Source organism: Hipposideros armiger, unplaced genomic scaffold, assembly GCF_001890085.2.
Source record: "Hipposideros armiger isolate ML-2016 unplaced genomic scaffold, ASM189008v1 scaffold_0, whole genome shotgun sequence".
In the NCBI taxonomy this organism is placed as follows: domain Eukaryota; kingdom Metazoa; phylum Chordata; class Mammalia; order Chiroptera; family Hipposideridae; genus Hipposideros; species Hipposideros armiger.
In genome coordinates, this window is record NW_017731350.1 from 1,732,164 (window position 1) to 1,759,600 (window position 27,437).

Sequence of the window (27,437 nt, forward strand, 5' to 3'; positions counted from 1 at the left end):
ACCTGGAAAATAGCACAGAAAGAAAAATATTAAAGAGGAATTTAGAGAAATAAAAGATAACTTGACAGGCTCCAACATACATCTTACTGGAGTGAAAGAGAAGAGAATGAAGGAGCTGAAGAGAAGCAATACTAGAGGAAAAACTGCAAGGTGTTTCCTAGAACTAAAAAAAGGCATGAGTCCTCAGATCAAAAGTATATTAAAAGTACCACATGAGATAAATACACATAACTCTCTACTAATATACATTTAATGGAACTGCATAAAATCAAGGACAAAGACAAAAAATATCTGAAGCAAATAAAGTAAAATGTTCAGGTTTGTTAAAGGTGGGTGGCAGGTACATGGGTGTTTGTTGCATTACCTTTTATGTTCAGGATTTTTCATTAAAGCATCGTTTTTTAAAGGTTTTTAAAAACCACAAGAAGTCAGTGTTTCTAAAAATAGACCAACTCAACAGACATAAGTGATCCCAGTAATGAAAATCAATGAAAAATTTATAAAAAGTAAAAAGGAAATGGTCTCAAAGCATAACCAACTCAGACTGAAAGGTTCTCTGGAAAAATGATGGGAAGGGATGACTCGTGGTCAAGTTCATGAAACCCGTGCTGCTGGGAAAACTGAAGCCCAGAATGAGCAGACACTGGGATGATTTACAGGTAACAAAAAGGGTTAATCTGGGCATGTTCAGAACAATCACAGGGAGGGATAGACCCACTTTTAGGAAGAGATGGTATAAGGTTAAACTGTAATACAGAAACGACAGAGTTAGGTGATAAACTCTTTGAGTCAAAAAGTATCATATAATTCATCTAGTCTAGTGATTTCTCAACTTCAGAACCATAGCGGTTCCTCAGAGATGCTGGAGGGGTGCCAAGGGGATGAGGAAACAGGGCTGCAGCCCTTCGCCCCTACTCCAGCTAGAGACCTTTTTATATTCTGGGAGAGAACTGCTGATCCTGTGGAAGCCCCTCATTGTACACACCATACGTGACTTGGGAAAAGTCACATAGTGAGTTGTACAGATCTGAAAGTCATGGCATTGCTTTTTCTGCTACATCAGTGCCTCTCCTACTCTGCATCCATCTTCTCTAGCAAAAACCAAACAAACAAACAAAAGAAATGGGTGGTGTCTTTAACTAGTAACATGAGAAAGGTATTAGGGCCCAAGACAGGCATAGAGGAATTACATCCTTACATGTGAAATTTACAGGCATGGTTTATATCAAAATCACCGGCAGTGGCCCCCTCCTTTTTCCTTTCCTACCTCCCCCTCCCACTCTTTCTTTTGTAGGATTCTCTTTGTTCCCCCTAACTCTTATTATGAAAATGATCGTACATACACAGAAGCTGAAAGAGCAATACAGTGAATACTCACGCACTCTCCACCTAAACAGTTGCTAACGTTTTGCTGTATTGCTTCCCCTCTCCCCTGTGTGTATTTTTGGTTTTGTTGAATCATTGGATAGTAAGCTGCAGATAACATAACATCTCACCCCTAAATACTTCAGCGTGTATCTCCTAAGAGGAGCCACAATACCATTATCACACCCAAGAAAATTCCCAATAATTCTATACTGTTGTCTAATATTGAGGCCACATTCAAATTTCCCCAGTTATCCCAAGATGTCTTTTATACCTAGTTTTTGCTGTCTTTATTTTTTTTCCCCCCCTAGGCCAGTATCTGTCAGAGTTCTCCATTGCATTTCATTGATTGTTATGTAAAATAAGGGAGATATTTTCTAGAAAAATCTAATCTGGAAGTGGACCCAGGTTACTTTGCTCAGCTGTTTCCTCTCACTTCTGTGTCTTCCAGACCGAGATTCTAACTGGCCTTGCGGTCAGCAGCCCTGCAGATGCTGGGACGGCTGCACTGGTGCTCCTGGAAAGGGGCTGCCAGGTTGTCATCATCACCTTAGGCGCTGAAGGATGTGTGATGCTGTCAAAGACAGAACCTGTTCCAAAGTACATCCCGACAGAGAAAGTCAAGGCTGTGGATACCACGGTAGGTTTGAAATTTTCAGAATCATTTTTGGCCCTTGAAATCATCATTTAGTTACTAAGATACTGCACTTAAATTTGGGGGTCATGAGGTAAAGGACCTAGGAGGTGATATGGCAGAAGAAAACAACGAGCAGGCAGGAGAGCTGGATCCTAACCCCTCTCTAACCCACTGTAGGGCTTTATACAAATCACTTAACCTCTCTGAGCCCCAGTGTTCTCATCCACAAAATCGGAGTTTCAATAAAATTATATCTGTGCTACCTATATTCATTCATTCACTCATTCAATAAATATTTACTGAATACCTGTTATATGCCAGTCATATATTAGATGCTGGGCTACAGTGACAAACAAGACAAATCTCTGCCCTCGTGCGGCTTAGATTTTAGACAGTAAACAAATCACCAGGCTTTACAAACTTCGTGTGGAATGAAATAGCAAGGAGCACTGGTGAGCAGAACTCACTTTCAGACAATAATAACTTTTACTCCATGCTTACTGTGTCTCTTTCGTATACATCTCATTTAATCTTTACAACAATCATGTGAGGTACGTGCTAGTATTATCCTGATTTTACAGACTTAGAAACTTGCTCAGGGTCACAACGCTTGGAAGGAACAGAGCTGGGGGTTCAAAACTAGGCCTATGGACTCAACAGACGCTCCGTGCGTAAGGCGCTGTGTTAAGGACAAGCAGGTTAAGTGGACAAGTCACGGCAGCTACACAGCAGGGATGAAAAGGAAACAAGTTAGAAAAAAGGCTCAGGGCTCCTCTAAAGCTGGGGAAATAAAAATGATCTGTTTGTGGCCTAGAATTCAGAAGAGCTGACTAGAAAAGTAGCACATGTCAGGGACACGAAACTAAAGTTGAGGAAGAATAAAAATTTTAGGAATTTTATTTATAAGATCGTGCTATATAATTACTTATAAAATATGTTTTGGTTTTTATGCTTAGAAAAGACTTTAAAATGTGGGCCATTTATCAAAAAAGAAGCCTCAGGGGATCTGATGAAGTTTGGGATACAAATATGCTTTGAAAAATAGATAAATGCAAGGCATGCTTTTATAACATGAAATTACATCATGATTGGCTTTCAAAATGTGCTTTATCGGGCATTTGATATATTGTACTTGGTGTTGTTATTCTCTTCATAGCTAATCATTTCCAAAACCATTAGTTTTTTTTTCTGTTTTGTCAAGATGGACAGTAACCTGGATTTGAGAGGTTTCTTATTAGCTCTGAAATTGATCCTGCATTAGACCAAAACTATTCCGCATCCTGAACTAAAGCAGAAGGGTTTATTCTTCTCTTGCTAAAAATGAAATGAAGGGTTCTCATGAAGATGTCAGACCTATATGGGTGCCCAAAAGTGGCTGAGCCTGGCTTTCGGTGTCTGTGTCAGTCACGACCCCTGTTGCTCGTAAGCAGCAGAAGTACAACTCAAACAGGCTTACACAGAGAAAGGTACTTGGTGCACAAAATAGTAAGTTCAAAAGTGCGGCAGAATGCAGATGCTAAACAGCGTCATTGGGACACACTCACTGTCAGCTCTGCTTGCCTTGTTGTGTGGTCCCTGGCAGCTCCCTGCCCACACGGCACCCCACATCATGTCCCCATCCCTGATGTCAAATAAAAATCAAAGAACTCTTATCAGAGGATGGGAAGTCGATACTGGCCAGACTAAAACAACCCATGCCCACCACGGAACTTTCGTGTGGGTATGCACCACTTGGGCATGGGACTAAACGATGAAGAAACTAGCCTGGGCAATGTTCAAGTTTGAATCAGTAGTAATAATCCTCAGAGGGATTTCATGTTGGAGGATTGGATTTCATAGGCTGTGACGGATGACAGCTTTGAGAATCTTAGATACAGCAGTGTGCACCAAGGAAGTCCTCGCTTTCTTTTGTGCCCTTTCATGTGGGTTCTGAGCACTTGCAGTTAATTTTTAAGTTTCAGGAAAGGTGAAACACAGAGACAGTCTAAGGGGGAAAGGCATGATTCAGTAAATATAATCTTAGTACACCACGTGGCTATGAATTTATAGACATAACAATGTAAGGAGCAGCTTACTTACTGCTTGGAGGCAGGAGATGGAGAGTGGGGTCAGGAAGATCAGGGCACTGGATCAGGATCGGCAAGTGTTTTCTATAAAGGGCCAGAGAGTCAAGTTCTAGGCTTCACAGGCCATGTGCACACGTGCTGTGTCACAGCTACTCAGCTCAGCTATGCCCACAACCAGTCAGGTCAGATGAGAGCAGGAGAGTGGAGGGCTCTGGGAGGAATGGCTCCCAAAAACAAACAGAAAAGGAAAAAGAAAGAAGTCGTCGAATATGCCAGGAGATTTTTAGTTTTCTTGCAGAATTTGAGGATAAAGTAATAATGAATATGTAAAAAACTGAGGCAATGAAAAAAAACAAAAAAAATGAGGCAATTTTTTCCTCTAGGTCATCTGGAGTCTAAGGGGAAAAAGTATGATTAAGTAGATATATTCTTAGTACACCACATGGCTATGAATTCATAGTCATAACAATATAAGTGCCAATTATTGATTTAACCAAAAATGGAGATTATAGTCATATTGTGAAGATGGAAGGATAAAGTGAGTGTGTATTTGTGTGCACATGGAGGAAGATAAGAGAACTAAATGCTCATCTTCCATAGTCGGAATTCAAGAGATAATATCTAAAACTGATTTTTAAAAATAGCAATATAAGCATATTACCAGAAATAGAAGATAAATACCAGAAGAAACCGCTAAAAGAATTTAAAGTATTTGCCTCATGGAAATGGTTGTGGAGAGAGATGGGGCATTTACACGTTAAGCCTTGTCTTTTTAAACTGTGTGTATGGATGGCTCTGATTTTTGTTAAATGACCAAACATAATGAGATGCCACTTGACACCCACTAGGATGGCTCTAATCAAAAATAGATAATAACAACTGCTGACTAGTATGTGGAGAAATTGGAACCCTCAAACAACGCTGGTAGGAATGTAAAATGGTGTCGCCACTTTGGAAAGCAGTTGGGAAATGCTTCAAAAAGTTATATTTAGAGTTAGTTACAATATGACCCAGCAATTCTACTTCTAGGTATATACCCAGAGAAATGAAAACGTATGTCCACACGAAAACTTACACAAGAATGTTCACAGCAGCATTATTCATAATAGCCCCAAATTAGAAACAACCCAAATTTTTACCAACAGGTGAATGGATAAACAAATTGTGGTGTATACTATGGGGGTGGAAGAAAGTTTCCTCTGCCTTTCTAGGTTCTTCCAGCTAGTCTAATAATTAAATTGACATGAGAAGGGTAACGAGAGAAAATAACCAAATTTAATTCTATACGTATGTATGGGAACCCCACATACATGAGAGGTTCCAAGACAGAGAGTTAAAATGAGGTACATGTGACATCCTGAGCTAAGAATGAGGTAAGGCGCCTGGGGGCTTCTCAGATGTGCAGTAATTAGAAGTTTTGCCCTGCCCTATAGATAGCTCATAAAATAATAACTCTTATTATGGGTAAGGCCCCAAGTTTAAATTCTTTAAGGGAGAGGTCAAAGTTTCAAGTGAGCCCACAAGGTCTCAACTGCCTTCAGCTCAAAATAATTCCCAAAAGTAGCACATCTTGGGGAGGCCTGTTCTGAACCCCCTTAATACACATGATAGAATATTATTCAGCCAGAAAAAGGAATACTGACTGATACATGCTATGGCGTGGATGGACATCCAAAACATTATACCACATGAAAGAAGCCAGACATAAAAGGCCACATATTATATGCTTCCATTTAATGTGGGCTATCCAGAGTAGGTAAATCTACAGAAACAAAGTAGAGTGACAGTTGCCAATCCCTGCGAAGAGGGGAGAGTGGGAGGGACTGCTGATGGGTACAGGGTTCCTCTTTGGGGTGATGAAAATGTCCTGGAATGGTGATGGTTACACAATCTTGTGGATATACTGAAAACCACTGAAATGTATACTTTGAAAGGGTAAATTTTATGGTTTGTGAATGGTATCTCAATTTAGAAAACAAAAGTCAAAAAACAACAAAAAGATCCATCTAGGTACTTCACTGATGAATGGATACTCTTGTGATAAAGAATCTCCCATTTAATTGCTCTACTGAATCTACTGAAAGGCCTCTCAACGTCCCCCCAGTGGAGCGGAGGTGACACAAGAAACAAGGGTAGTTATTTTCTGGGTGGAGAATATCTCTCAGCTTTTTTATGCTATCTTTGTCCTCTCATTATTAAAATTCTCGCCTGTTCTGCACACAACTGTTCGGCCTCTTCAGAAGTCTAATAAAAAAGAGACAATTCCCATGGTGAGGTGAGGAACTCTGAGGGAGGCATTTTCTTCTGAACAAATGGGCTCCTTTTCTGGCAGGAGGGTATTGCTTGCTCTCAGCTGGTTTATAACCTCGCTTTTCTCCTCCTCCTAATCCCTTACTATGTACACCTTTTAAAAAGTCATGTTCTGAATCCTAAATATGTATAATTTTAATTTGTCGACATACCTCAATCAGGCTGGAAAAAATTCAACACGTAAATCAGGAATGGCACGGACGGTGTGGAAACGTCTTTAGTTGGCACACTGTCTCCCTGAGACAGACAGCCTGCCCTAGCAGGAGCCGTTTCCCATTCTGCGTCAGTGCTTCTGCGTACTGCCATATTCCGTTTTGCCTCAGTGTTAATAGTTGGATGTGTCACTTCTATTTTTGCATCCGTTTTCCCGTTGTACTAGAGTGAGATGGTGGCAATAGCTGCAGATGTCCTCAGCTCAGTTTGGAAGACATGACAGATGTGACTCTTTTCCCATCTCTCTCTGTTGTCTGAATCTCAGCCTCAAAATGACACGGCACTCGTGTCCTCACTGCAGTCCTTCCAACCTGCAGGGTAGGGCCTTTGCGTCCTTGTGCTCACGACTGCACTGAAAAATCAGTTCGTTGTCAGGAGTTACACATGTGTAAGCATGGTAATATCTTCAGATTATTGTGCTAGTGTGATAGAATAGGTTGTAACACTAATTATCCTTGGCCTGTAAGTTCTAAAATTATATATAAATTGCTTTTCTACACATAAGTGGTTGTGTCCTAGAATCGGCACTGATACTCTAATTGCAAGAATTCAACCCATAGACTAAATCTGTCTTCTCAAGAATCGCTCACTTGATAATAAATCATCATCATTCAGGGTATATGAGTAAGCTGAGGATAATCAAAAGCCAGGGGCATGGGGGATTCTCTTACTATTCTTTATTTCCCTTTCTTTCTAGCCATTATGTTTGAGTCATGTAGTAGTCACAGTTGCTGGTACGGCACTAGGCAGCATCAGCCCAGCCGCATGGATGCACCCAAGGGACAACTCAGGGCTTGAAAATCAGCTTTAGACTAGCGATTGCCCCGGTAGGAAGTGGAGATAGTTTCTGTTAAAGTTTGCATGGAAGCACTCGTGGAGGTGGGATGTTACCCACAGCTTTCCAAATTAACCTCTCCTTGTATTTCCCTCATTCTGGAGTCTGCCCTGCAGCCATCCAGGCTGCTTTCAAGGATAGGCTCCCATTACGTCACCTCTGAGGCGCCATCCAGAATGACAGTTCAGTCTTGGAAAACCCAGCATCTGAAAGGCCATTATTGCCACCTTGGTGTGACCTCTCCTGCAACCTAAACCCTCTCCCCACCCCCAACCCCTGGCCAGTGGAAAGCCAAATGAATATTGCCAGATGTAATTAGAACCAATGCATTTAGGTGCTCTTAAGAGGTGTTTTTCAACTCTGCAGGCTGAGGCGCTGTTTCCCACGTAGCCACCGTTTCCCTGAGAGAACTGCATACCCACCAGTCCTTACACAGGCACTGCCAGTGTTCGTCGTCTTCAACTGTGCTTCCCCAGCACAGCACTCTGTCTTCCGCCCACCTCCTTTTTTCTGATCAACACATACATGCTTTGCATTTGTTGGTAATTAGTACCGTTTCTGAGGTACATTTCTGCCCAAAACCTTCTGGTATAGCCAAGATGTTTGAGTGCCCCTCACTGTTGATTGCCAATATTTGAAAAAGGGTTGGAACAGTAAAATATTGTGAGTAAAGAGTGATATAATCTTGGGTGCCAAAAAGATAGCTATAAAATAATCAGGCTAACTTAGACTGTCATATCAATTTATTATCCAAGAAGTAACTGTTGTTCCCTTCAAATTTTGACCTTAGGAATATTAAGTATCTATTGATACCGCCACTACTCAAAGTACCTTGGGAAATCCTCTTATAGAATTGCCTTGAGAGATTTCATCACTTTACCCAACTAATAACTCTACGGGTATTTTTTTTTTCTTTCTACTCATAAAATACCACATGCTTAGTGTTCCAGGGGGAAAAGTAGACAACATAGCAAGGTATAACAAAGAAAGTCAAATACCCATGATCCTACCACTTAGATGTAACCACTGTTATCCTTCTAGTGTAAATCTTTCCACATTTTTTCCCATGTACATTGATGCATGAATATCTATTAACAGAACATCTATTAACAGAAAGTTTGACTATTTGCAACAGCAGAGATTAATATGTGTAATTATGGGAAGCCTCTACAACTCAAAAAATATCAAACATTTCTCTAGAATAATGTAAATAGGCAATTCACTGAAGAACAAATGCAAAAAATAAAGAAATAAGGCAGTGTTCAACCTCATGTGAAATCAGGAACATGCAAATCAAAATAACAGTGAGATCCCCTTTATTGCCCATCAGGTCAGCAAAACATAAAGATTGGTAATGTCAAAGTCCAAGTAAATTGGGAAACACAGGTTCTCATATAATTCTGGTGGGTGTGTAAATTCATAGTGTTTTCAGAGGGCAATTAGACAGTACCAATTTTTAAAATACGCTCTCCCTCTGACCCAGTAAATCTCCTTCTAAGTGTCTATCCTACAGAAATGCTCCTGTATATAAGTATTTGTACAAGGATGTTTATTCCAGCTTTGTTTGTAATAACCAAAAATTAATCAGACAGATCTACATGATCATCAATAGGAATAAGTCCAATTATAATAGTATGGTGCCATTTTAAAATAACTCGCTATTTAGAAACAAAAGCATATTTTAAAATCTGGGGGTAAAACCCCAAACTGTTACTGTCATTACTCATGGAAGGAGAATAGGATGGGGTGAAGGTGTTATAAAGGCAGACTTCTACATCCTACTCCGTATTCTTCTGAACTGTTTGTGTTTTTCCACAACCCTGTATTTTTCATGTATTACTTTGAAATCTGGAGTAAATATGACTTTGAGACATAGGAAAAAACTATTTGGAGCCACATCTAGCAAATAAGATCGGTGATATCATTTCTCAAAGGGTATAGGGGCATTATCCTTACAGAGGAGCCAGTGAATGGCCACTGTTCGCACTTGGTCTCGTAAAGAACCTCCCAAGCATTCCAGGACCTCTTTATAACTGGGCTGAGTACCCTTTGACTTCAGATGACTTCTGAATGGAGTTTCCTGATGCCAAAAAAACAGATCTATATTACCTTCAGATCTAGGGCACTTAGGCCTCCTTAAGTCTGTATATTTCACTACATGCTTTTGACAGGTTTTTTTTCTTATTCTTTCTAAAAAAACAATTTTGCTCAAAAATATGTTATTTGATACAGTTTCCCTTGGAAATATCAGAATAAATGTCAAAGCTGCACTGTTTCTGTTCATCACTCAAATGCATGGCAGATCTTCAGAGAAACTTTACTCATGTTCAAGTTTTCTTTCAGAATGGGTCTGCGTATGTACCTCAGTTGAAATCTTTGACCTCTGTTCTCACTGTTAATAATGTATTGAATGATCCAGACTTTGGCTTTAGCCCCATTTCTTGGTCTTTATTAACCGATGACCTGGAGGTGTTGTAAAAGGGGCCAGGCCATAGGTGGTGCCTCATGCTTAGGTACCAATAGTTCACATACTATTTATTGTTCATGGGCCTCCTCTTTGAAATAGGCCTGAATGGACCGGCTCATGAGGGATGGAGGAGCATATGTAACACAATCCTTTGGGCTGAATGGTGTGTCCCCTCCAAAATTCATCTGCTGAAGCCCTCCCCCATTGTGACTGTGCTTGGATATTAGAGCCTCTAAGGAGGTAATTAAGGTTAAATGAGGTCATAAGGACGGATCCCATAGGATTAATGTCCTTCTAAGAGACAACACAGGGCTAGCGTTCTCTGTGTGCACCCTCAAAGAGGTCATGCGAGCACACAGCAAGATGGTGGCCACCCACAGGCCAGGAGAAGGGGCCTCAGAATGACATGTACCTTGCCAGCACCTTGAGCTTGGACTTCTAGCCTCCAGAACTGTGAGGAATAACTTTCTGTTGTTTAAGCCACCCAGTCAGTGTTGATTGGTTATGGTGGCCCGAGCAGACTAACACATGAAAGAAAGCAAATGAACATGCTTCAGAAGAAATCTAAAGTGAACACTGAAAAATTATCTGTTCTGTGAGGAGACAGTAACCTGATGTGCACCAAACACAATCGGCCTAAATCGCCTCTTTGGTGAACTATCCAAGACTTTTGCCAATGGTTAACCTGTAATCATCGATCCCCGTGGGTAAGGGCAGGTGATGTCGGGAGCGCTCGTCCTGATGTAGCCATTAACTAGCAGACTGCTGTGGGCAAATGACTCAGTAGGTTCGGGACTCAGGTTGTGCATCCAAACACAATGTGTCTGGAATGGGTGCTCTCCGAGGCACCTTCAACCTCTGAAATTCCTGATTCTTACAGATGCTCAGGAATGAGGGTTCTTGGGCTAATAATGAAAAGCAGGCCACTATTCTGTGCCAGGCACTGTGCTGGACTCTATGCATCATCTTACGTGTTCAGAACAACCCTGCAAGATGGGGTAATGCCCATTTGAAGAAGAGGAAACAGTGCTCCCAAAAATAAAGTACCTGCCTAGAGTCATACAGCTGGGAAGCTGGCAGAGCCAGGAACTAATTCCAGGTCTGTCTGTCTGCCCAGCTCTAACACCCATGTACTCTCCACCACACCATTCTGCCTCTTGATTTGGCAGCAGTTGGTGTAGCCTTCAATCTCTCCTATGTGGCATTCCAGCACTAACTTTCCTTGTCACTTGTCATCATGCAGGCTTCTATAATTGCTCCGTTTCTCTAGATCTTCAAAAGCTGCCAGATCTTGCAAAGACACTGCTTGCTTTGTGCAGTACAGCGCGGCCTCACTTATATGCAATAACCCCTGACTAGCCCTAACAACAGTGCCTGGCATAAGTAAACACTCGGTATGTGGTATTTCTCATTAGTAGGTCTCTATGTGTCTGATTGTTCACTTCACCTGGATCATTTAGGGGTACCGGGTCACATGTACCAGGAGCTTGCATCACTCACCATTACACAGAGTGGGTATGACCTTGGGTTTGCACATTGCTGAAGGGAAACCCAGGTCCCACCTCCATTCAACTCCAGCATCTTCCTATGCAGGGCAAGGAGCTGAGGGGCATGGAGAGCAGTGTGACAGGAACCAGATATCACAGGTTCTGACACAGATCATGCTCGTTCATTCTTGTCATTGAACGACCAAACCTAGAGAAGCAGTGCATCCCTCTTAGAGACTACAACCAAATCATCTTTTCTTTAAACTTCTTTAAATAGAGGCCTGACCTGCTAACCAGACTATCTCTCCAGTTTAACAAAAGAAAACCCTCCTCCTTCCCTGCATAGCAGACTCCTACCCATCCTCAAAGCCCAGCCCAGAGTTCTTTTGACGCAACCCCAATGCTTAGCACAATGCTTGGTATCAGGCCCTCCTGAAATAACGAAATAGTTCTAGTTCTTTCTGGGAAATGTGTGTGTGACAGTCACTTGGCCTCACTGAGCCCCAGTGTTCTCAGGGGACTAGAGGATCTACAGGGTTCCTTACATTCCTTAAATTCTACATGGCATAGGCCCAGGGAAAGAATAAATCTCAGATACAAATGCTCTCTTTTAATGACTCGAAAACAAAATAATTACCCCGTTTCCCATTTTAAAAAATGTCTTTTGATTGTTTCACCTGCATTTATAGAAAGGCCAAACCAAAAACATTAAGTTTCAGAGGATAAAGAACATCTCTGAAATTGGAATCATAAGAGTAAGTAAACCCCAATGAGGCTCTGCAATAGCCATCTTAACCTTAGGAGTGATGTCAATAAATGGACATATCTGTGCAAACTCTGCTAACTCTGGCTGCTAGAAGATGAAGACAACAAAAGAAGTTCTCTGACTATAAAGAGAGGACAGAGGACAAGGTAATGGCTAAAGAGACTGACTGACAAGGCCCAAGACATCTGTCATGCCCCGGGGAGCAAATTAGCTCTATTACATTACTTCCACATCAGCAGATCACCTCATTTACTAGCTAATCAGGCAGAATTAAATATTTTAAATTATCTTTCTTAATCCTGCATGTGATCCGTTGAAAACCCAGGACTCTTAAAAATCTAATTGTAACTGCTTACCAGAAATGTCATCTTCACTTTGAGGAACTGAAACAGGGCCAAGGACGAGGCTGTTTTTCCATTTTCCTAAAGCAGGGTCCCACAGCCAGAGCTGAGCATGCAGGTCCATGTGCCTGGGGCCGTACATCCTGGGGACTCCCGAGGGGAGCCTGGGGTCCCTGGCTCTGCTTTGGAACTCCAGCATGGCCAGAGACTAACGAGCAATGGTCGTAGAGGGGCGTGGAGGTAGAGGTAGGGCGTAGAGAAAAAAGGACTTTTTAAACCTTAGCAAAAGTCAAGACAGCATAATCTAAATGTAGATTTAGTGTGTTCTGTGGACCTAGACAGTACCCACTGGAAGGGACAGGAAATAGTCCCTCTCCCAGTAAGAAGGGATGGTATAAGGTTGTGGCAGCTTGCTCGCCCATCTACAGTTAAGACTTCCTCTTAGCTTCCCACACGGAAGCCCCACTTCTCCCAACTCCTTAAGTGTCCCAGACATCAGTGTGATACCGTGGCCATGAGCCAGCAGTCCGCTCCTGGCCGTTTACCTCGAATGATACACTAGTGTTCTCGGGAGGGCTGCCAGGCCTATACTGGAGGCCTTCTAAGTGGTTTCCATTTTGTAGCAATATTTCCTGGGTAGACCTGAAATTAGGAGGTGAGAAAACCATCTGGAACCAGACTATAGAGCCTAGTGAGTTGGAACCATGCCTGCTACCCTCAGTGCCCACAGCTGCTGATAGAGGTGGACAAGGAAATGAAAACACAGGTGTGGCTCATAGCTTGCTGAACATCTGTCTGCCCTTTGTGTGAGCATATGTGTGTGCTGTAGGTTAGTGATGCGTATACTTTGTATGTTATCTATGTTGATGTGCTCTCCGTGACTAAACTGTTAGTGGCACGCATGCCTTGTGTGTGCACATGCATGCAAAATGTATTACTATGGGACAGAGTTTAAAGAGGCGACTAGTTGCTCTCACTTTCCTCTTCCTATTTCCATTTCTTTAAAAACTTTAGGAATGCTCTATACTACAGTACAATCCCTGAAAAAGCTATGTGATTTGGGGATAGAGGGAGTCCAGAGACTAGGTGAATTGCATCTCCCCTGAAAAGATTCTCTAAAAGCTGAAAGTTTTATAACCCTTTCCTTCCTTGGTCAAAACAAACCAAAACTGAGAAAAGAAAGATCTTACATTTTCTAGAAAATGACTTCCCCATAACTATCCTGTCCCGTTAGGAACGTCGTTTTCCTCTACTTAGTCTTGCGGGAATCTAACTGTGTAGATTACTTTGTAAGTGAATATAATTTGCATCAAATACTTACATTTACTACTTTGCTCAGTAGTCTCAAGGCCGATCGAAGTTCGTTCCTTCCTTCCTTCCTTCCTTCCTTCCTTCCTTCCTTCCTTCCTTCCTTCCTTCCATTTTATAAATTATGAAATATTTCAATTATACTGGAAAGTATAAGGAATAATATGAACACCCATAGAGCCACCACCTAGCTTTGTTAATTCTTAACCTTTTGCTTCAGATACTTTTAAAGAATAAAACATTACAAACACAGGATGACCTTTTTGCCCAAGGTGCTTAATGCTTTGGAGACTCAGCCTACATCACAACTTAGCTTTTAGGAACACGTTTGAACGGAAGGGTATGATTATTTTGTAAGAATTTCTCTTGGTCTTTGCCACTCTGCAGTTTTACTACAATGAATCCAGATCTGAATTTATTCTTATTTATACTGCTTGTGACTCTCTGTTCTTCCTGAATCTCTATTTGTGTTTTTCATCAATTCTGAAAACCTTAACCTCTTTATTATTGCCTCTCCCCTATTTTCTCGAGCCTCTTCTTCTGGAACCCCTATTAGATATATGGTGGACCTTCTCTTTTCTACTCTTTGTGTCTTTTTTTTTTTTTAATTAATTGGGTTCCCGTTCTCTTCTCTCTTTTCTCAAGCCATAAAGAGCTGTAGAGAGCAGCGAGTTCTCCAAGTGGACAGAGGTGGGATGCCCCTGAGTTACAGCCTCAGATGCCAGGACCTAGAGGGGCTTCTATGTTTACCTGCTGACTTCTCAAATGATGTGTCCACTCGGTGTGGGCTATTCTTCGTGGCTTTTAAAACTGCTAGAGAGAGAAGACTAAAACAGGGCTTATTCACAGTCAGGGTAGGCTGTCTGTCACCTTCTTCTTGGAGCATCTTGGTAGTTCCATGGTTGATGAAACAGAAGTGGCCTCTAGAGCTGAAAACAGTCCTTTAAGACCCCTGTGGTAAACTGTGGCAAAATGGGGTGAGGAGGAGCACCCCACTGTGTACTCATTTACTCAGCAGGTTGTTTGAATTTTCTGCATGTCCAGCAGCAGGAATGCACTGGTGTGAGAGGGACACACTGGTGTGATAACACAGTCCCGGGCACAGTGACCTGAAGTGTAGAACCGCATGTAACCCACACAGTCAGAAGGAGAAGTGCCGTGACGGGGATGCACCTGAGACGCTGTGGGAGTCAGTGAGGGGCCCACCTGGCCTGAGGTGCCCAAGGAACCTGCGCTGAGAGGGCAAGGGAAAGAGGTGAGATGAAGGATAAGCCAGCTGGTGAACAGTAACCCAGGCAGACACAGCCGCTCATGAAACAGCCCGGAGTCAAGAGAGCATGTCATCCCATGTTTGTGCCTTTTCAGATCATTCTGTTTGGAAAGAGCTTCGAGTACAAGGAAGAGTGGAAAAGCCATAAGAGGAATGGGTTGTGAGGGCTTTATTTGCCACAACTGGGAATTTGTACTTTCTCCTGAGGGCAGTGGGGAGCCACTGAAGAGCTGAAGCGTGGGGTAGATTTGATCAGATATGTACTTTATAAAAAGATGAACACGGCAGTGGTGTGAATAGATTGGAGATTACGACACTGGAGGCAGGCAGAACCATCCAAAGACGGTGGCATCGACCTGGTGAGAGATGATGGCAGCCTGGGATGTTGAGACACAGGTTTAGGCACTCTTAACAAGTCAGAGGACATAGATCATTTCCTTTAAAAAGGGTGGGAGGACTGAGTAACATGCTTATTTCATGGGCAAAACCAATAGCCCATTCTACCAGTCTCAGTGGTCCTTGGCATTTTTTTGAGCCCTGACTCACCTAAGGGCTAAGACCTACTCCAAGTAGAAACAGTCATATCATCAGTGATGCTGCAGATGGCACAGGAAGAAATGTACAAAAAATAAAATGCAGTGGTGCTCAGGTGATTCCTACGTGCCCTCCCATGGGGCGTGCCTGGCTGCCGACCATCCCCATTTTGGGGAATCACTCATCCATACAACAGAGAAGCATTTGAAGCCGAAATGTGTCCTTCACTTAAAGTAGGTAACATTTGAAGGAAACGCTTCTGCAAAATAATGCAAGTTCAGGTCTCACCTGTGCCTTAGACCCTGGCTCACTCCTGCCTTCACATAGCTACACACTCTCCCCCTAATGAAGTGACAAATGCACCGGTGGGTAATGCATCTTGAGTTGCGTGGAGAAAAATCCCAGGTATTCTAGCCAAGGCATACACAGTTTGTTGTGACTCTTCCACGCCAGCTTTCAGCAGTTAGATTCACAGAACAGTTGCTTAGTTCCTTCCTTCATTTTCACAGTGTAGACCTGGCCCAAGACCCAAGAGTGAAGCAGCAAACTGGAAGGAAGCAGAAACATTATAAATAACCCAGAGAGCCCTTTTATAACAGCAACTGCCTGCTGATTTTGTGGCCTAACAGCTCAAGCAAAAAAGGATATAAATATGATATTGTGCAATGACTAATTACTCAAAATTTTGTGTATCAGCAGAAGTGGAACCTGTGGTTGGTGCTAATATTATCAAATGCCTTTGCTGTTTAATAATCTGGTCGTTCTATATTATGTAGCATGCAATTTTGCACAGAGAACAATGATTTTATTTCAAGTACCTCTCACCGAAATAAAAAAGCAGCTGTTCAAAGATGAACATTTGGCAGAAAATGTTTTAGTAGAGTCTTTTGTGAGATACTAAATCATATTGGATTAACTGTTTTCTGTCGAGAACAGTGGAGTCACCAAGAAAAAAGGTCGCTGACCACAGAAGGCCAGTCTTCAGAACCCAGTGAATCACTAACAGACATTTTAGTTTTAAGTGCCGTTTTATTCACCAATATATAAAGTTATTTATATACAAAGCTTCCATTAATATTGCCTGAAGAATGGGCCTTTTTTATTCCAGTTTTAGCTCATATTTAGGATTCTACTTTTCTTTCATTAATAATGGAATTCTTTAAATTATAGAATAAATGAATCCACCACAGACATTTTGGCTAGAATGGGGTTTGGAACCAGTTTTCAGTCTCCACGGGCCATTCTCTGTGGCCAGCCACACAGAAGAGCAGTGAAGGTTGTGACAGAGTGGTGCCTGCTGAGCACGTATCGGCTCTGCCCCTGAACCTGAAGAAGGGCTCAGGCAGCCCACTGGGCTCCTGGCCTCACAGCCCACCCACTCCCACGTTGTCAGAGCAGGGCCGACCAAACCCCAGGTGGACAACAGACCCTTACATGTTCTTCAGGATGGCCTACCACTGGTCAAACTGGGGCTAGATTGAGGACGAAGCGACTTCATGACCTGGCTGCTGGGCACAGCCAGCTTCAGCCAAAGATGTTATGATCTAGCTGCTTTCGTGTGGCCAAATTGATTTGAGAACATTTTTCACATTAAATTATTATAACTGAAGCATAAAATTCTCCTCTTTTCTAAACTCAAGCAATGCACAAAACAAGGAGCTTCACCTTATCCCAAATTCCCACTCCTGTTCTCAAGTAGTTGAATTTCAATCAATATGTTGAAAATTCTAAGACCAGTGTCATTGTAGTCCACTTAGTCTTTTGGGGGCAGTGAAATGCTGCCCTGAACATATATTGCTCCCCCCACTGTTTTTGTATTCAACCCCCACATTGATCCCTGTCTGTTTTCATCCATCTAAATAAAAGAAGGCTTTAGCCCTATAAACCTCATTCCAGATGGAAATGCATAATTCAAGAGAAATACTGATGTCAAAGAAGAGAAGGCACACCAATTTGTGTCAGCAGTTGCTTTAAATTAAAGAGGAGTACAAGGAGAGTTTAATGTAATGTAGAATTGAAAATAAAATTAGAACCAATATTTAGGCAGTCCTCCACCCCTTTTTTTCCCTGCTGTGACACAAAGGATTGACTCCCAGCTTAAGTACTTAATGTAGTTCATTTTTCTTTGCTGCTGGCATTCTTTTCCCCATAAAAATGTTCTGTGTTTCTCTTTGGCATCCAAAATTAGACCTTTTCACCTTTTCCAGAAAAGTCAGGGCAGGAAGAGTCAGCTTTCCCCTCATCTTCCTCTTCCACACCCATCATATTTGCAGCATAGAAAGGACCCCTGTTACACCAGTCTGACGAGTCCGGCTGCTGTCAATAGCTATTCTTTCTTCCTTAATGCGGATTCTCTCTAATGTGGGTGTCACCTCCATGGCTTCTTTTCTCTTTCGAAAGCTGGAAAGTAAAAGGCTGATGGAGAACATCTCCCACATGTACCGCTGTGCAAGGTGTTCCTACACACTGACGAGAGGAATTCATTAGCACACGTCCAAGACGACCCTCCCCTTTGCAGTGGTTACACTGGGAGCCTTCATATTTAGTCCAAACTGCCATTGTTCAGAACCTTCCAGGGGCCTCTTTATTAAAATTTCCTTCAGAGCTAGTGTTGTTCTTTATAGTCACCCATTGTTTTTGACCAATGGTGGAATTCCCTAGTTTGATCCGCCACCTTAATCACTGGACTTGATTTTAAAAGATTCATTCTTTCCAGAAATAAATTCCTTAGGATAGTGGTTCTCAAAGTGTGGCCCTGGACCAGCAATCACCTGGGAACGCCTGAGAAACACAAATCCCAGGCCCCACCCCAGATTTAAGGGATCAGAAACTTTAGGAGTGGAGCCCAGCGATCAACTTCACCAGCCCTCCAGGCAATTCTGAAGCACAGTCTAGTTTAAGAACCACAGACTTAGAAGATGAAGTATTGCCTTCGGTGAGGGTAGTCAAAGGTGTGCTCCAGGTTTTAAAGGTATTCCAAATAAGAAGTTTCCAAATCTGTGAATAAAGTTGGAGTACAGCTATGGCCTCTCTAGAGCACTGCTTTAATGGGAACTGGCCTTCAACTGGGGGGCCCAGTGCTACCAGCTAGCCATTTGACCTTGAGCACATTCTTCCACTTGATTTCTCACCTGGAAAATGAAAGACCCACTCTACCTATTTCACGGGATTGTAATGAGATGCAAAGGGAAGCACACCTACAAACATGCTCTGTAAACCAGAAAGTACTGTGAAAAAGTGAAAGTCATGTCACTCTGCAGGCTGGATGTGGGTAGTCCAAGCATTACATCAGGGCAGAGAGTTGAGAGAAGGCCTGTATTTATCATCTCCCTAGGAGTTCCACCTTTTTGTCACTATAATGACTGATTCATCACTTTGGTGGATGTGTCTCAGATTCTGCCATTTCAGCCCACTAATTTATCTGGTGTTAAGACAGGAAAACCACTGCCTGAAAAAGGGCTATAAAAATATATCCATTTTCAGACATGCTGTTTTTTATGAAGAGCTTTGTGATGGTCGTTAAAGACCTATATGTATGTGGACGCTGAGGCTCTCATACCCAGGACTTGTCACACACCAGCTGTCCATTTCAGCCATGTCATCCCTGTGTGAGGGAGTCCTGACCTACAAGAAGGATGCTAAGTGTCCACTGACCTACATGAATCATTGCAAAGAGGACCAAATAGAAAGTCCCTCAAGCAAACCAAATCTACAGAAATCAAGGTTTACAAACCAGACCAGTAAACGTGTCTGTGCTTGAAAAGAAAGTGGGTGGATTTTGCCTCAGGGGTTAGCCCTTACAAACAACTTCACCATAGGAATTCTTACACAGCAAGCTCCTTGGTACGTTTATGACTTAACTTGAAACCTTTATAGAGTACTTACTGAAAATATCTGGGCAGGAGGGAAGCTAGAGCCGCTGCCTTAGTGCTCATGGGCATGCAGTTTTAGTAACACACAATTCCCACAAGACAACATCGCTTCACTTTTCACACGAAGTGCCAGCTAAAATCAAGAGATTAGGCAGGAACCGAATAGGTTAATTATGATTAAATTACCAGTTAATCATGGAATAATAAGCTATCGGTTAATTATGGAATTAGAATAGCAGATGATTTTGTGCAAAAATGTGTACCTCTTTAACAAGTCCAGAGAGACAGAACGTAGATTACTGGTTCCCAGGCCTGGGGTGGTAGGGAGTAATGAGGAGTAACTGTTCATGGGTACGAAGTTTCTTTTAGGGGGACAAAAATTTCTAAAATTAGGCTGTGGTGACGGTTGCTCAACCCTGCGAATGGACTAAAGAACACTGAATTGTATACTTTAAACAGGCAGGTTATATGGTATGTGAATTATATCTCAATAAAGCTGTTTTTTTTTTTTACTCAAATAGCTAATAAACTGTAGCACCAAGGGAGACACTGTGCCTACTTAAAAGAGAGAAATAAAAAGCACATCACAACTTCACTGCAGTTTCCTACTTAATTAATATGAAATAGTGGTCATTTGAAATATATTAAAACAGAAAATACTTGCTCTTTCTTTTAATCACAGACTATTTTAAAAGCAGACTATCTCAGCCTAATAATTGAAATTTAAATGTAATAAATTAAGGTGGCTAACAGAAGCCAAAGTCGTGTCCATTTATAACATAATGATTTATCGCGTTCCCTACAGATTTACTTAGAATAAAAACCAGCAGCCCTTACACAATAATGATAAGAAAACTGGATCTTCAGTGTCCATCATGATGTTCCTAAGCTGATCTATTTTAGGGAAGGCTGGTAGGTTGAGGCTGGGAAAGGGTGTGATCTCATCCTTATGACATAAATATGCGCTGATAAGAGAAGATAGCCGATCCGAGCTGTGCAACGGGCTCTCCTCTTGTGTGAGCAGCATTGTATCTCATGATATGCTCGTCAGACAGACCTGAGACTCAGTCTTGTCTGCCTAGGAGAGAACCTTTGCACGTCCCTGCCTCGGGAAGGAGATAGGCCAGGCCACACTAGTTCTAATCTTCTCACTCCAGGGCGTGGGCTTGCCCACAGCACACTGGTGGCCATGGAGACTGGACACGGAGATAAAAAGGGGAGGAACTGGCTGGGAGATGTGGGAACTTCTGGCTCAGTGGAAACAAAGCAAGGAGCTACCGACGCCTGCCCAGTGTGCCTTACCGTTCAGAGGTTGCTGGTTAGGGCTTCTTAATGCCCGGGGCGACCTGACTGGGCCACTGGCAGTTCTCTGGGACAAGAGGCTTCATTGCTTCTCAACCTTTTGTGCGTCACCACCCACCCACCCCAACAAGCCTTTTCAGACTTTTTTCCCTAATCGCCCTCTTCTCCCATGAAACTACTACTACAGATATTCTTTCTTTCATTGTTTTCTATCTATCTATCTATCTATCTATCTATCTATCTATCTCTATCTATCTATCTATCTATCTATCTATCATCTCTGTTTGTGCACTACGGCCCTTTGGAGAACCACAAATCATTGCATCTAAGATTTTTTTTTCACCACAACCCCTTTTCCCCCACGCCCAAGAATGAGTACCCCCCATGGGGAGGTACTGCTCCAGCTGAGAAGACATGCCCTGGATGGAATGAAGGGTCAGCCAGGGCCTTTCTCTTTCTGCTCACACTTGAGCGAGTGAGGTCAGTCACACCGAGAAAGTGGATCAGGGGGCCTAACGTCCATCGCTAACCACAAGAGGCCCTGACTTCAGATTCCACCCAGCACAACGAGAGAAATGTCCCCCACAATCACATTGTCCCCGCACCATCTGCTCAGCCTGCCTGGCGTACTCCAGGCTCTGCCACCACCTCCCCTTCCTGGGCAGCAGCCCTCTGCCCAGCGGCTGGCTTGCTGTGATGGAAAACGGGGTCCTCCATCCGAGCAGCCTGCATGGTGGAGGCACACAGCTTTCCCTGCCAGCGGTTACCCTTTTCCCTTGCTGCCCTCCAGCCCTTCCCAGCTCTGAGCCTCTCCCAGAAGCCTCCTTCATTGTTCTCCCTCTGTTCCTTCGCCCCAAATGAAAGCGTGAGATTTTCCAGATTCACCAGGGTTGCCTTGACAAGAGGGACCTTTATAACTCTTTACTTTACATTTCTTTAATCTCCTACTCACAGCCTCTTTAAAGATATGGTCAAGTATCTGTCCTCTCCGCGCAGAGAAATGGGTTTCAGAGACCCCAGCACATAAAGATGGCCACTGCTAGAAGTCTCTGCAGCCTGGCCTCCCTTGTAATCAAGAGCTAGAGGACACTGGCTCCTGCCTCTTCTGCCTTGCATTCCTGGGTGCCCTCATCCTTCTACTCTGAGCTGAGAACATAAAGCCAGTCACAGCATAAACTCTTGCCCTAGGAGCCACAGGATCATGACCCTCTTTGTTGCCCTCTTTGTTCCTTTGAACCCCTGTCTGGCCCCTTCTGACCTAGGTCATAGACTTTACTGTAGGTGTAAAGATAATGAATTTACCATTCTTAGAAGGTGACACAGCTAACAAAAGGGCGGAAGGCAGGATTTAACACCAGGTTTGTTTGTCTGCCCTCTGGGCTGCTTCCCAAGGGTCAGGACACCAAGTCCCCTGCCAGTCCTTGATTAGCCCTTTAAGGACAAAGAATGACTTTTCTTTTCCAAGTCCCAACCAGATATTCATGCCTTGACCTCCTGCAAACAGGAACAAGGCAGACACTGCATTCTTAGAACTTGGAAGCAAGAGCAAAGCAGGACTTGCTGCCATGCTGGCCTGAGGGTGAGCAGCCTCAGCAGTTGGTGCAGCCCTGACCGCATGGAGTGGACGGCAGCGGGGACCCTGGCGGGTTTACGTTCTCTCCCCCTTTCCTGAGCTCCTTGCAATATCTTTTTTTGTGAAGAAACTGACTTGGGATTTAGTCATGTTTCATCCCATTTGCCTTTTCCCTGGCCTCTCAAACCACAAGCCTGGCTGAAGAATTCAGGTCCACAGTGGAGGCTTTGAATAGTTTTGTGTAGGGAGAGGTTTTGAAAAGAAAGGAAAGTGGTATCTACTTGTCAGATGGAATGTGTTAAGACATCGAGGAGGAATGCAAGGGCTTTAACTGTTAGGGTCCCTCAGCAGTTTGGGTAATGAGTCACCCGGATAGTGTGGGTACAGATTCCTAACAAATGAAGCTTCATGCTGACATCATTCTTGCAAGATTGTCTGAGATCTGTGGTAGCCGCCTGACAAGTTCTTACCTTGGGGATTTTCATCACATGGGGTTTTTGTTGTTTTTTTCCCCAACCACACTTAATACCTTCCAGCTCATCCACTTTTCTATCTACTAGAATTTGGCAATCTAGGACTTTCACAAGTCTGTCTCATTGTCATCCTTCCTACAGGACGTTCTTGGGATAGTGTGTGCGCCTTGCCTGATCACCCATCCTCCTGACAGGCCTTGATTCACTCAGCACCCATTTCAGTGGGGAGCCTGGCATTGCACTCGTCTGAGGGTATGGACGCAATGAAGGCCAAGGAGGAGGGCAGGGGCATCTAGCAGGGTTCCTAACCCAGGCTCATGGGCTTTGCATATGGTGCCAGTCAGCAAATACGTGCAGACTTAGTGATCACCTGAGTTCAGTCTTAGAAGATGAGTAGGAGTTAGTCTAGGGAAGAGCTGAAGCCAAGGGCCGGCCGAGTGGCATGTTGGTTAAGAGCTGGCTTGGGACGCCAGCTCTGAGCAGCAAGGCCCTGGTTCGGATCCCACATGAGGGCCAGTGACACTGCGCCCTCTACAGCTAAGATGGTGAACAACAGCTCAATCTGGAGCTGGGCTGCTGTGAGTCGCTGGCGACGGCGTAGGCTGCAGCCCCTGCTGCAGTGGGCTGCCATAAGCTACCGTGAGTGGCCGGCAGTCAGCGTGAGTGGCTGGCAATCGGCATGAGCTGCCAATAGCCGCTCTGAGTGGCCGTCCAGAGGCCAGCGACCGATCTGCCTCACCCAGGAAGAGCACAATGATAATACCAACATGGGCCAGTGAAGCAACGTTCCCCACAACTAGACTGAAGAACAAAAGGACAGCAACTTGTCTGTTCCCCTTCCCCGATTCCCCAACGCTGCTCCCCTTCCCCAACTCCCCAATTAAAATCTTAAAAAAAAAAAGAGTTGAAGCCAAGATATCTCCATGAATGAAGACCTAAGGTTCCATACATGAACAGGAAGTAAAGATGAAACTAGGAAAGTGGGCTAGGGAGCCTCATGTACCATGGTAAGGAGCTAAAATTTTATCCTAAGAAAGATGAGAAACATTCAAAGGGCTTTGGGCATGGAATTGAGGTGGCTAGATGTATAGCAGTACAGAGGATGGATTGGAAGGGGCCAGACTGAAGGCAGGGAGACTAGTTAGGAAGTTAATGTGGTCCTCTAGAGGTGATGGGAACAAGTAGGGTAGCGGGAGTACGGATGGAGATGAGAGGACATGTTTGAGAAGCATTTAGCATTTAATGTTGGCAACTGGTGTTTGATGAGGTATATGGCAGGGAGCTATCCAGAAGAGCCCCAGGTTCTCAATGTGGAGGTGCCACAAACTGAAAAGATAAGAAGAGGCCCATGTTCAAGTCAGGCATGCTGAGTTAGAGCTGCCTGCAAGAGACATGGTGCTGGTCGAGCAGACTCAATCTGAAGATAGATAAGAGTCTGGGCTAAAAATATTGACTTAGGACTCATCAAATTTATAGCAGTTGAAACTATAACTGCAAAGTAGTTGAGACACCCAAGAAATTATGGGGAATGAGAAGGGCAATGGGTCAAGGGCAGAACCCAAGAGAATACCAATAATCTATGGAACCAGATTAGGAAGACGGACCTGTGATAGAGACAAAGAAGGAGGGTTAAAGCGACACATGGACCTAGAAGAGTCCCTTTTATTGCTCCGTACTTTTCTCCCTCCTAAACCTTCCATGCAAGCCCTCTGGCTGTCCTATTCCTCATAAGTAAACTCTTTTTACATCCTTAACTCCCCAGGTGAAAGCTGCTCCTGATCCCAATGCTTCCAGCCATCCCTCTTCCACCCTCCTGAAGAGATTCCCGCATCTTTGAGACTTAAGCAATTCAGTTATAAAGCCTGGACCTCCTTTTCTGATCATTCTCTGTTTATCTGCGTCACCATTTTTCTCTCCAACCCCACTGCGGCCATAATGTCGGATGACTTCGGTTCCACGAGGATGAACCACCACCAAGTCTCATAGTTCCTAGATGCCCTCATCTCCAATGACTCTTCCACCCCAGCCTCCCACTCCCATGACGACTCCCAGGAAATGGTTAATACCTGGCACTGTTTCAGTTCTATGGGAATCAACCTCACATCCTACTCTCTGACTACAACCAGCTCTCTCACCTCTTCTCCTACACTTGTTCTCGCATTCCTTGGCTCCCTCGACTTTCTTCTGACCTCTTGACCCCCTCCTGACCTCTCTTCCATCCTTACCCAGGTTGGACTCTCTGGTTGTTCATCTGAAGTATTCTTTCCCAAAACTTTTGCTTCATTTGCACCTCCACTTTCCCCCCACCACCACCCAGGGCAACTATAGTTTACATTCTCTCCTCTAATCCTGCCCTAAGCGCACAGAGGAAAACAGGACCCCGTACAGAGGGACACCATTAGAGACTCATGGTCTTCATGCTCTCATCCCTGCCTCTCTTCATCGCTATAGAAAACAAGCCTTTCCACTGGGGAAATAGGAAGACTTGAGCAGTAGCCAAAAGCCCAATCTCTCTCTCCCAAAATAGCTTCTCCACCTGCTCTGGTGCTGGATTTCCACAGATGTCCTTGGTACAACTCTTGACTGCCATTTACCACCTTTATTTTTCACCTTGGGCAAGTTACTTAACCTCCTTGAATCCTAGTGATCCCCCAGGGTTGCTGCCAGTCTCTGTGGCACTCAGTGCAAATTGGAGGAAGGTGCCCCTCTGAAGAGGCACACAGCTTAGTGAGCTGAGCATGGCCTGCGGACCCACTCACCCCTCACCTGGGTACGCTTGTGTAGTGCCACCTTGCATAACCATTCACTGCAGCCCAAGGACACCCGCCTCCATAGGATTATTGGGACATAAAGGCGGTAACATGCATAGCACCCAGCAGTAGGCCTGACCCTGAGCAGAACCTCAGACAAAAGAGCTAGTGCAGACCACTCGGACTTGGATTAACAGGTAGGTGTGCTCTGCTGGGGAGGCACCTTCAGCCACTTTACTGCCAGCATTTCAAGCATTTACTGCCAGCTCCACGAGGCTTATCACTGTGCTTCTATCTCTCATCAGATAGCAGAGACTGGAACGTGAGCTGGTCAATTCGATGAGGGGGCAGGCCCATTGTCACTGTCAAGGGCTCCGGGTGGGCGAGGCGCAGTGGGAAGGACAGGGAGGATGGGCTGAAAGGGAGACAGGAAACGAGCAACCAACCTCCAAGGGCAACACTGCCTCAGGTCCAAGTGGCAGAGGCTGCCCACCCCAACCCCACACCCCAGCAGTGGGTGCTGTCCTTAGGGGTGCCCACCTCTCGCACTCTCCCCTTGGGGTCCTCTTACTGACTGCTCATGTCTTTCCTACCCACCAGCCCTGCATGTGCCTGGACCCCTCCACCACTCACCCCACTAGAGAGCTCGGGCACTCCACAGGACATATTTTGCTGTCCTGTCACTTCACTGATGCTCTCACTGCCTTCCCTGGCACCACAGACCACAATGTCTCAGAACCTAAGAGTGGGAAGGCCCTGAGGAGAGCAGGGATTGTGAATGCCACATCCATTCTGTAAGAGCAGCTCTTCCTTAAGAGGAAATCATTGTGAGAAGACAATGAATAGTGGCCACATGGGTATTTCTGTGGAAGCTTTGCTATTATGCCATCACCCCTTTGGCACAAAAATAATTTTCAGTAAAAGGTTAAAACCATCGTGTGGTATCAATGAGAACGATTCCATTACTCTAAGAATGATTGATTGGAAAGTACTTTCCTTACAGGAAAATCACAGTGATACAATACAGCTTCCACTTTTAAAGCACTTTCCATTAAAAAAAATTATACCTATCTATAAAAATAGTTATACTGAAAATGTGAATCAACAGCCGAGAAATTTATTGGCACTTGAGAGCCTTGTGATACAAACAGATTCAACAGTGAGACTGTCAAGTAACTCTGGGCTGTGGCAACCCAACCTCCATTTTCAGTGACACAAAGGAAAGTCACATGTAGTACAGAGAGGGTCATCTGGCCCCCACGGAAGAGGAGAACACGATGGAACTAGGACCAATAGGTCAAGTCAAATCAAAGCACTGAGTGACAAGGTGGGAGTGACAGAGGGGGACAGAGATGTGGTCTCTGCCCTCAGAGAGTTCAAAGTGTCCCCAACTGTAGGCTGTACACAAAATGGTCAGAACGATGTCGTAGGTGTCCTAAGAGCAGTGCAAAGGAATATGAGATAAAAGGGAGAGTCTTTTCAGCGGGACTCCTTTCCTTCTTGCCTCCCTCCCTGACTGCCTGCCTCCCACAACTGCTTACTATATGGTGTGATGTGAACAGAGCATGGAATCTCCTGGGTCTGGGTGCAAACTGCAGCTCCGCCACTGACTGTGTGACCCTGTACAAATTAATGTCTCTAAGACAGTTCCCTCAAGTTTCGGGACGGGGGGGCATCATCGTAAAGATGAAATGAGGTCTTTGAGGTCTTGTGTGTGTGTACCCAGCTCCACTGCCTCCTGATACAGAACAAACAGAAGTTCACTTCCATCCTCACCCTTCTACTCCTCGGAGAAGGTTAGGTGGTACTTTCCGCCCCTTTTGTGCTTAAATTTCAAAGAGCTTCTCCACTGTTGGACGTGATATGAC

General features: G+C 44.0%; 1 protein-coding gene across 1 annotated transcript in view; it reads left to right on the forward strand.

Moving 5' to 3' along the window:
- The window catches only part of RBKS (ribokinase), an 80,446-nt gene that overhangs the window by 46,043 nt on the left and 6,966 nt on the right, over positions 1-27,437 (forward strand). Inside the window, exon 7 of the mRNA XM_019660676.1 lies at positions 1,817-2,005. Coding sequence (XP_019516221.1) covers positions 1,817-2,005 — 189 coding nt within the window. The remainder of the gene's footprint in view (positions 1-1,816; positions 2,006-27,437) is intronic.